Here is a 10,856-nt window from a genome sequence, read left to right as displayed (position 1 = left end):
TGACTTTTTTTTTTTTGCTCCGGGACACTGCTGAAGAGTCACACCTCAGCAGCCACAGCACAAGTTCATTTTTCTATTTCTCTTAAATAATTACACAGCTCATTCATTTGTTGTGTGCGAAATTGCCCGCATTCACACACTGGCACAAATAACGAACAAGCAAATTACATGTGTGGGAGCGAGACGCTCAACTTCTGAAACCTTTTCTATTACCAACGGAGAGCAGTTGGCTCCATTCTTCACTGCAGTAGTGGCATGACACAGATCAAGCAAATGCTGATACGCGCACACTGGAAGCAAGCAACTTTACAACAGTGGCTGCAGTGGAGTTTGCACAACTGCAGCTAGTTGGCGTGAAACAAGACCATCTGTTGGACCCACTTGTTGGCTTCCTTGAAGCTCCCCCGTTGCCAACTAAGCCAGCTGGTACAACTTTGTAGATGGCAGCTGGACCCGTAAGTGGTTGCGCTGGGTACTGCATTTTTTTACTCTGGCAAATTAAGCTCTGTACTGACTGAGAGCTCCGTTTGCAAAAACCTCGTCACAGCTTTCACCATGAAACTTTCATAAAGCTGGTTAGGTGTCTGCACGCCACATTTAGATAAAAAAAAAATCTCGTCGCAGCTTACACCACTGAACTTTCATAAAGCTGGTTATCCGTGTGTGCAGCCTTGAAGCTGACACCTGAGCAGGGTTTCACCTGCAAGCAAAGTATTGGTCTGAGTAGATTAATGCCCAAAAAGAATAAGCTTCCATGCACACAATGTGTGGGCTGCAGAACCTCTCGCATCTAGCTTGCTGCGAGATAGTGCACTTACTGTTTGCACCTGCACCCATCAGCGCGTGCAACTCTGTGACACACTGTCACGCACATGAACAGCTCATCCCGCAGGCTTCTGGACAATTCTGTACACACACATCAGTCTGTCTCTCACTTCACTCCCTCAGCCTGAGCAAGTCTCCGGCCGTTGTCTTGACACACGCCACAAGGTTCGCTCCAACGGCGTCGTACACAAAGTAGCCGATGCCCAGTTTGGTTCCTCGGGGTAGCCGCAGGCTCTCCAGCTCAGCTCGAGAGAGCTCCTGGTGCTTGGACCTTCGCAGCACTTGCAGGAGCGCCACGCGGCCGCGCACAAGCGTCCTCAGGAAGCAGAGTGCACCGGGAACACCGAGCCACCAGTGGCGACCACCGCTCCCGTCGCCACCCATTCCATGAGGCACCAATAGCCCAAGGTGTTCTAGCTCACTGCACACGTGCATGGGGAAAATGAACAATGGAATCCACGTGCACTAGGTTACACTTTTCACGCCACAAGCTAGGTACTGGTCTTTGGGACCAAAAAATGACCCAAAAATCAATTTTTTAAAAATGACATTATTGGAGCCTATAGCTATTATTCTCCAGCTCTACCAGGAAATTGGTATTTTGACCATAATATTAAATTCAGATCACTGTGTGGGCTCAATCTGTGCAGGAGCAGGCGATTCAACACCATGAAAATTTTGGACACCTGGCTGTCTTAGTACGTCAATACCTCAACGTCCAGGACAGATAGACATGTCATATTGTTTGCTAAGGGAAGCTGAAGGCACAATGTATGCAATAATCGAAGCGCAATTCTTCAATCACGCTTCAAGAATTAATAATTTTGCTTACTTTACTGATGCATGGTATTCACACTTTGACTGCTGTTATTCAAATAAGTTCTGTAAAATTACTAATGATGGTAAAATGGAAAAACTGCTTTGATTATTGCACTCTTCACTCACCATATTATGTACCCATGGGTTAAAAATTACTTTTTATTGAGCCATTTCTTTGTATCGAGGTACTAATAATTGACTAATTAAAGTTAGTTATTTTAGGAAGTAATGAATTAAAGCAATTTCATATTTGAAATCGGTTTAAAATCTGAACAAGGTGATACAGTTTCATTAGGATCGGACTAAAAATAAGGAAAATAGGTCTAATACCAGTGTCCCCCCTTAACTAACACTCATTTCGATTGTTAAGAGAGCATCGGAACTCCTAAATAAAGCCTTTCTTCCGACCTTTAAGTGGCGAATTCAAAACCTTACAACTCAAGTTCTGTGATAGGCAGACTGTAAATTATACCTTAATTGTATTCACTGATATCGGGAAAAACTTCTGGCATGCATATTTTAGCATGTCCCCTACAGCAAAACTTTTTCAAAACTCTCAACAAGAACTTCACTTAGCATACTGTGTAAGCACAAAAGGACTTGTTTTATATAAAATTAAATGGCTTATTTTGAATTTGCACACAAAATGTACTTGTTCCCCAAGATTTCATTAACTGCATTTATTGATGTTCTCTGCATGCAACAAGTGCCGGTGTGCACAGACATGTCAAGTTCCCTCAAACACTCCTCAACGCTCTGTAGCACCTGCAACTGGTGAAGTGCATACACAGAACGTCCCGACACGGCAAGCATTGTGAAACTCGCAATGCGGTGAGCCAACAATGAGGGCGTGGACCAGCACGAAATAGAGAGCATTCTATTCTACGCTGGGCGCCTTTGGAAATTAAAACTATGCTGTCAGGCAAAATCTGAACTGAAGGAGGCACCTCACATCCTTGTCTTGGCTGCTGTTAGCACTTAATCCTTTGACACGCTATGCACACAACTGTATACAGAGCGAACTTGCAGCTTTCTTGGGGTGTGCTGCACACAGTAACAATTTCCTTGTTTCAGGTGAATTTCGCATCCTTCATGCTGCAAATACATTAGTTTTTTATGCTATATAGCGAACGAGTAAATACTGTTTCGCAAAAGAGCAAGTGTAGGAGCACGTCGTCCGCCATTTCAGGCAACTTCAGGCGGTAACGATAAGTCGTGGCATTTTGATGTTGCTATTTTCCTCAATTATGACACTGCGACATTTTTCACATCCCTGCAAAAACTCATCTGCTAGTATTTTGCACTGGAAAACTATGTCTTTCTTAGCCTAGATAGGTGGGAAAATATTTAATTTCGATGGAAACAAAACATGGTGCGTCAAAGGGTTAAATTACACAAAAGTGAAATTTTATTCATAGTTCGTAAATTGCGATTTACAGAGGACAGCATGGGTTCCTGCTGCCAGAAATGATGGGACTCCTCTCAAGCCAGACGCAAATGAGTATTGTGCAATGGGATTCTTCTCAGTTTTATTCTCCTGTTTGTAATCAATTTGTTTATGCACAGCAACTACAACTCACCTGATGTCAGAGTCGCTCAGGCCATGCTCGATGGCCAAGGATGAGTGGCTGTAGCTGGCATTCCAACAGCGCAGTACGACTCGTTCCAGGAGTTTCTCTGTTGACAAGAGATTAACAGCTCACCTTAAGCAACTACAGCTTTTATTTATATATTTATACATATACTGTGAACCCAAGGGATTTTGACAGGAAGAGCATTACACAGCAAAGATGAAATAGCACAACAGCAGCATTTTAAAATGACCAATACAGTAAATATACACATTTAAGCGTACAGCCACCAAATTTTTGGCTGTGTGTTTTCTTCTTTGTAATGCCGCGCACAACATTGGTATACATCGATCACCATGTGGTATTGCCTACGACCGCAAAATTTATAACAATTTCTTCTCTCATGCCAAACGTTGGCTGTGACATCAAAGGGTTGGATTTTTCGGCTTTTATTTTCTGAAAATTTGGCAGACCTATTTCGGTGTTTATCTCAAACCGGAGTTTTCGGTCTTTTTTTGGCGCTATAAGGTGGTATTCCTGTGTGGTCAAATGTCACTTCGTGTGTATCTCGTCCTTTTTGGCAGCTGAAACATTAGACTTACCAGAAATTAATGGACAAATGGTTGCGAATTACTGGTTAAAGGCAGTGCTTGCCAAAGGAGCTGCTGCCGCCAGAAAGTAATGGGAGTCGAATCGTGAAACCATCAGGCAATAACTCCAGTGGATGATGAAGTGCTAAAACTGGATTGCCATGTTATCACTGGGTTGTTGTGCCAGGTTGAGCGAGAGGGAAATGCATCACATGGTCTGCATGCTGGCGACAGCAATGGAACTGCTGCTTAACCGTCGCAGTAGCCAGAACATGACACTTTTCATGTGTTAGCATTAGAAGCCCCACTGTGGAGAAAAAGCGGCGTCCGGCGCTACAGTGTCGCCACCTGCCACGGTTGGCAGGTGGGAAATGGGAAATCCCTTTTCCGCTTGTTGAGGAGAGGCTGGAAGGTGGCTAGCGTGGACAGAGGAATGCGCAACACTGAGGGTGGTTGCCGCGGCAACAACTCTGATTAATGTGCTAAGCCTTTCAAGCTTTTCAAACAAAGAGTCGTCATTGTGTAATGATAATTAAGTGCCCTCGTAATTTTTTTCCGGACACTTGTACACGCTCTTGGGAATCATAACATGCAATGCAGAAACCTGCTTAACCACTTAATTGCAGAAAGTGGGTGATGACAGTGAACGGCTCTACGCTAGTAGACGCTTGGCGACAAGGTGCATCCTACTAGCCTGCAGGGGTGTGTAAGGTAGCACAGCAATACCTTGCAACACTTAAGTGTGCTATTTAATCTATCAGTACACTCTCTCAGCACGACCCTAGCTTCCCCGTTTCATTATTTGCTCCTTCGATTGAATGTAACTCCTTTTCGATAGCCAACTAGTTATGTGTGCTTGTCAAAGATAGGCATTTTCTATTAAAACCAAATTTTGAAAGCTGAATTTGGTATACTTTGATTGGTTATTTTTTGGTTTCGACTATAAAGCTCAGCCCCTAAGTCACATGAGGCATGAGAAGGCATTGTGGTTTAGATTCACTGCAATGCTAAAGCCAGCCTGGCTCATGTGATAGAAAGATAACAAATTAAGAATCGGTGATTATACTGCAGCTTTTTCACATCTTGCGTGATCTATACTGAAGTTTGACGTCATAGCCATCGTCCGGTCATTGAAACCAAAACTGAAACGGCAGAAGAGAAGAAATTCAATTCGTTGCAGGCCAAAACCACAAGGTGATTCACGTCTACTAATGTCTTGCACATCATCACAAAGAAGACATTCAACCAAAAATATGGCGTCTATTCTCCTTTAAATCATACACAGGAGATATCAACCTTAAATTGGAAAATATCCGCCAGATTGAGTGCGTAACGGCTGTGCCCTTTATGAGTCAGCCAGTTAAATTTCACGGAACTACACACAATGCTGTCAAGGAAGAAAGCACTCGTGGCACATTGCACACTAAACACGGTGTGAGCATTCCCCTTCATGCAATCAATCCTGGAGCCAATAGTAAATGTTGGCCGCGTGTAGTCTTAATCCAGATGCCCTGGTACATGCAGCTCCAAGATCATAGTGGCACATATTTAAACCAATTGAGCAGTGACAGCAGTCACACACAGTGATGAGAGCAAGGACACTTGCCTACTGCTGAACTGTGTCCACTCCTCTGGTGCACATATATGCCATAGTCTTCAGTGAACAGCACCGCAGCATCCGTTTCGTGGGGTCCCAGTTGAAAGACCCGTACCTCGCCGCGCTCTGTCATCTCGGTCTGCAGCGACGAGAGATGCATCACGAGTCGCGCACACACTCTGTAATTACAAAGTGCATCTACAACATTCTATGAGGCAACACAGCCATCAAAAGAAACTGTCGCTCAGTTAAAAACTCACAGGACGGGTATGACTATGTAGCGCGAGATTCAGCGATAGTTGGTGTAGTGGATCAAGTGAAGCGCCCCTGCACTGGCAGGCAGCTGTTCCAAACAGAGCCACCTGTAGGCTTATGCGAACCAGGTTGACCATATAAGGTGAGTGCGTTAATGACCAGTGGGTGCATTGACATCTATTAACACACCGACCGGTTACGCAGACGACGACACGAAAGCCAGGGACTGGCGCCTAACAGCTATCGCTGCAAAATATGGTTTGGCATGATTACCGTTGTTTTTATGCCTCCAAGGTAAGCAGTTCAGCACAGTACATGGATGTGCTGATGGATGTGCATGCGGTGGCCGTGCTTTGTGGCACACATGATACAACAGGCAATCACTAAGCGAAAGAAAAAATGCACAGGTGATCATACGACGTGATGCAGCAGGTTTGTGTTAACTATACTGGTTGTACTGTCGCGATCACAATAGTAAGGGACGTCGGAAAGCGTGGCAGAAAGAACGCAATCTAATGGCGCACTCCCGCTCGGTCTTTCTTCTCGGGCATGTCTGTAGCCTATTATCTTAGGCGCGGCGCATGAAGATCGGAAGGAGCGCCAGGTGCCGCTTCGATATCCAGTTCTGTGCAAACGGCTGCGATGGGTGAAGCAGATAGTTGCCGCTTTCGCGAAGGATCGACTCTGGGGAAAGGGGAGGGGACTTGCAATAACGAGTCATTTGTTTTAGTGTGCAAATTTGCCGAGCCATAACGTAAGATGGCTCCCGCATTCTTTTTTATTCGTGTGCATAGTCTTCACAGGCATAGCTCTCTGTTTCCAGCACACACACGCTTAAGTGGGAACAAAGCTCCGAATACTAGGATAATCAACTGCTCCTGGACGTGAAGAACGGTGGAATGCCAAGGTCTACGCGAACAATGCAGCTACAGGCATACACTGGAAATCGATATTCTCGCCTGCACGACAAAAACAGAGAACACATAATTGCACGCTCCCTCTCCTTTATCGAGAGTCGCTGCACCGCAATAGCGACACGGTATCTGCTTCATTCATCAGCGGCTGAGGCAGACGTTGGCTAGATTCCGAAGCAGAACCTGGCACTAGCGGCGATCTACGTATGGCGCTTGTGCTAGGAGTAGCAGTACAGAGATGCCTGAAAGGGGGAGAAGGAGCGAGGCTGCGTCGTGAGATGGCGTGTAACGCAGTTCTGCCATGCTTTCCGACTTCCCGCAGTATTGTGATCTCGACAGTACATTTCGCTTCTACAGTGATCACCTTCCCCTAGCGTCTTTGAGTTATATTTCACCATTGCTTTTCGTTCCAGTGCTGCATTGGCTTCTTTTCGGTGAAGGAGTCTCGAGGGTGGAAATGAGTGGATGGGTGGTAGAGAGGCCTTCTGGAAGGTGGATGTGGGTGGATGGTGGTGGGTGGAGGATACAGGTGGATGGGTAGTGGGTGGAGGCTGCCTGAAGGGTGGCGGCAGTGGCATGCAACACCAAATGGACAGATTTTGCCAAAGTAAGGGTAGTAATGCTAGTGCATTGAAGGCAGACTGCCAGTCAGCTTTTGGATGCCAAACGATTTTTAGCTGCATCTGCTCGTGGCTTTCGTTGCTTCTTGTGCACTGGTGAACATTTGGCAAATGCGACTACCATTCGTTCATAGCTGCTGATGCCAGTGCGTGCCACTTACAACACTCATGGCCTGGCCACCAAAGAGGAGAGTTTCTTCTAAATGCTGCACCTCAGCAGTAAATGACCTATCTGTCTCGTAGTTCCCACAATAAGGTGGTGTTCGCTCTGCAAAGCGTCTTGCCACATTTCAGACACTCAAACTTCTGTGGGAGCTTAACTGCCGTCCATGCATATATATGTACAACGGTGCAATTAAGTGTGAAATAACACTACAACCATCAAGCTTTGACGTAGCCAACAAAGAAACCCAAGTGACCACAGTAACAATATCTGCAGATTGGCAAAAAATTTCCCTAGCAACATGGAATACAGTCAAGCCTCTCGACCAACCAGACCAGCCCTCATTCGCCCATCCGCATGCATCACCTGCAAACGATACACGCCACTGCAACGACATTACCGGACGCTTGAAAGTTGAACATTAACGCTTAATGAATGCAACACGCGCATTGCGAACTACTCAGAGGCCAATAAGCTTCGGCGTTCTCGGGCTTAAACGAATCACACGCAGGTGAAACATGTCACTGCTGCACTTACCAACGCTTTGTCGACCTCCGTTCGGTTGGGGACCATGGCGTAGAGCTGGTGCCTCATGGCGATCGCAGGGAAGCCAGCCTGGAACTTGTCTGAGGGGAATATGGAGCGCAGCATCTGCAGCGCGGACTTCGTTTCACCGGCGATGCGGCAGTGGCTCCGCGAAAGGTCGCCGCCGTGCAGTCTGAGGACCGCATCTGCGACATTTTCACGCGCTGAGCACCTCGCCGCGAGGAAGGAATGACGAGGACGGCGGGGTTTGGAAAGAGACAGCGCAGGGCGCACGCGTTAGCAACAGCGGCCATCTCAGCGCGAACGCAAGCAGCGCAAGTGCGTCGTAGTGATGGTGCCTACCTTGGCAGCTTGAGACTTTCGAATGTGCAGTCGAAAACGGCTCGGCCGGGCAGCACAGCCGTTTCCTGGCCCGCATGAGGCGTTTGTGGCTCATCGGGTACGCTTGACGTTCTTCACGGCGCAAAGGCCAACGGGCCGGTCGTTCTTTGTGTCGCGGCGTGTAGTATGTGCTGCCGTCGCGATGGCTGTGCAGATTCGATTTCCAACCGACGAGGAAAATAAAAAAAAAGAATTCGCCGCTACCAACCCTGCTAGAAATCTGACGATGAAACTTGAGGCTTTCACTTTGCCTTACGAATCAAGACTTCAGAAAATACCGTAGCAATTTTGAGTAACGTTCGAACATATCGTTAACGCAGGATGCAGTGTACCGGCAGAGCAGAGAGGAGAAAAAAAAAAAAAGCTCTGCAATTTTCGTATTTCGTACGGCAGTGTGTGCAGACGATGGTCCTATTCGAGCGTACGAGTCGCTGTACTACAGATGTACCAATGTGGTGGTCGAAAAATTTTATTTTAAGGCCACGCATTGGTATCTATCATACATACTACATAATCGGCTTGTTGCCAGCGTGATAATCGGCTATCCGAGGAGCGAGTTTTCTTTTCTTCCTTTTTTTCTGTCATTCCAACGCCTTGAGTACGTTACAGTACGTTAGCGTATCCTTGAAAAAAGAACGCACTAATCACCACAAATTAAGAAGCCAGATGTAAGCCTGGGCAACTCAATATGCTGCTTAACAGTAAAAATTTTCCGTCATTTATTTGCAAACTCCATAATAGTAAGGGAGAGCGAAACAATGGTAGACAAAGAGAATTACGCATTTACGTTAAAAGCATCGAATATACTACACAGTCACTTAACTCAGAATAATGGCACAACTTATGACATTTTTTTTAATTTTATGCATGTTTTGATGACTATCGCACGTATGCATATAGTAACGTAGATTTTGTTTTTCAGTGGTGCAGCTTTCGGTCAATTGTGGCGCCTCGGTCGCTCGGTTGTGTATGCTTGCTTTATTTTGCGCTTTCCAGCTTGGCGCTGTTTGATGTCTTCTGCTTGTTAGATGGGAGAAAGTCGCGGGTTGTGGCGACAGCCGTCTCTCTTGAGGTCTGCGCTTGTGCCTGGACGTGGACACTGCAGCTGGCTCCGTGAAATGGTGTGCGTCTCAGCGTCGTCCATCGTTTCTAGAGTCGGTGTGAAACCGCGCCGCGATGACCGGCCGACCGTCGCCAGTGGCGCCGTTTAGGACTACGCCGACCTCTCTGCGCGACCGCCAGCGTACTCCGATGACGCCACGGATTTGACGCCCGATCTGGCCTGATCCGCGAGGTCCCCCCCAGTGTTAGGTTCGTTTACCCAAGCCGACGTCCTCCGACAAAGATGGTTCAGAAGTACCAGTCACCCGTCAGGGTCTACAAGTACCCGTTCGAGCTCGTGATGGCGGTGAGTGTTGATTCTTTTGTTTCTGCTTTTTGCCCTGGAGGCGCCGGTGCTCAGGTGGTCGTAGCGTCGTATCGTCGCTAATGAGATTACTGGGCAAGTCTCCGAGCCCGTTCGCCTTGAGGACGGCAGCTTGTCCAACCGGGGTGTGTTACTGTGGGGAAAGCGGAACTTGGTGTTACGTATTGCTCTCAATTGTTGCGGACTTCATAAAACCCGGCTGGTTCACTCCGACCGCTTTGGGGAATCGTCGGGTTCGGCCCGCTCTAGAACCCGGGAGTGAGCAAACTGAGTCTTCGTGTAACCGACCCGCCTCCGGTCATGGCCTTTTCATATTTCCGGCCTCGTTTCTGCCTGCCCAATTTTTTTTTTTTTTCCCCGCTCCGTTCGAAACTGGGCGAATGGCAGGTGATTGTTTTGCTTTCGCTCGCCGCCCGCGTTGTTGCGATCGTTGCCCGAGTGCACGCCGCTCGCTGGAATGCTTTTTGTTGAGACGTGTCTCTGGCGGCAAATTCTCGCATCAACCTCGACGGTGAGCGATGGTTACTGCTTACCAGCTGTTGGCGGTTTTTCCCCCGCCTTCACACGTTGTCCCCGCGGAGTGTGACATTTAAGGTGTCGGCCGTAGGTTAACGCTTGGTGGAGCGCGCGCGCCTGTTATACCTAAACTTTGTATCAGTCCATTGCATCCTGTGACGTGTTCGCCAGTATCCGTGACGTTTGATGTATTTTAGCCCACATTTTGTTTTTTTTTGATAGCATATGTTGGTCGGTAGCGATGTCACCGCTTCCATTGTAGATTATGACGTATGCATGAGTTGAGGGAACTAAAAGTTGTCTGCTTATATCCTCTCTATTCCTTCGCTGCAGGCGCTGCCATCTGTAAAAGAAAACAAAAAAGAGGCGTGTAGATGCCTATTGTTTCAATTTGATCCGTGTCCGCATATCTGCTGAACTGGCATTCAAGTGATGAGTACTGCGACAGATGGTACGCATTCAAAACGTTTGTCTGGCATTTATTTTTCTTCGGAACGTGCTACTGTAGCCTGCTATGGTAGTAGTTTAGTATGTGGCATTTTGTTCCAACCTGCACATGGACAATGAGAGACTCCGCATTGCAGGGCTCAGGGTTAATCCATGTCACCTGGGACTCTTTTGACGTATGTACTC

The 10,856-nt window shown here is 47.1% G+C and overlaps 2 protein-coding genes across 3 annotated transcripts in view; one reads left to right on the top strand and one right to left on the bottom strand.

Moving 5' to 3' along the window:
- Positions 1 to 53: 53 nt before the first annotated feature.
- Positions 54 to 8,813, bottom strand: LOC144101172 (winged helix repair factor 1-like). Of its 2 annotated transcripts, none has more exons than XM_077634220.1 (5): positions 8,243 to 8,813; positions 7,892 to 8,103; positions 5,412 to 5,541; positions 3,225 to 3,321; positions 54 to 1,246 (listed from the first exon to the last, which is right to left on the bottom strand). In XM_077634220.1, exons 1-5 carry the CDS (start codon positions 8,334 to 8,336, stop codon positions 937 to 939), a joined length of 843 nt encoding a protein of 280 aa, XP_077490346.1. In that variant the 5' UTR covers positions 8,337 to 8,813; the 3' UTR covers positions 54 to 936. The 2 variants fall into 2 exon arrangements, with proteins under 2 accessions (XP_077490346.1, XP_077490347.1); XM_077634221.1 differs by having other exon boundaries at positions 7,892 to 8,085; positions 8,243 to 8,651.
- Positions 8,814 to 9,280: 467 nt separating this feature from the next.
- The window catches only part of retm (real-time), a 55,749-nt gene continuing 54,173 nt past the window's right edge, over positions 9,281 to 10,856 (top strand). The window contains exon 1 of the mRNA XM_077634217.1: positions 9,281 to 9,689. Within this exon, the coding sequence (XP_077490343.1) occupies positions 9,627 to 9,689 (63 nt within the window). The 5' untranslated portion in view covers positions 9,281 to 9,626. The remainder of the gene's footprint in view (positions 9,690 to 10,856) is intronic.

This window comes from Amblyomma americanum, chromosome 8 (genome assembly GCF_052857255.1).
Source record: "Amblyomma americanum isolate KBUSLIRL-KWMA chromosome 8, ASM5285725v1, whole genome shotgun sequence".
NCBI lineage: Eukaryota > Metazoa > Arthropoda > Arachnida > Ixodida > Ixodidae > Amblyomma > Amblyomma americanum.
This window is presented reverse-complemented; position numbering and strand designations above follow the sequence as displayed.

Coding starts and splice junctions, on each gene's coding strand:
- LOC144101172 (XM_077634220.1), bottom strand. CDS start 8,336: ATGAGCCACAAACGCCTCATGCGGGCCAGGAAACGGCTGTGCTGCCCG. Junction 8,104..8,242: donor GAAAGTCTCAAGCTGCCAAG/GTAGGCACCATC, acceptor CGAGGTGCTCAG/CGCGTGAAAATGTCGCAGAT. Junction 1,247..3,224: donor CTGAGCGACTCTGACATCAG/GTGAGTTGTAGT, acceptor GCACGTGTGCAG/TGAGCTAGAACACCTTGGGC.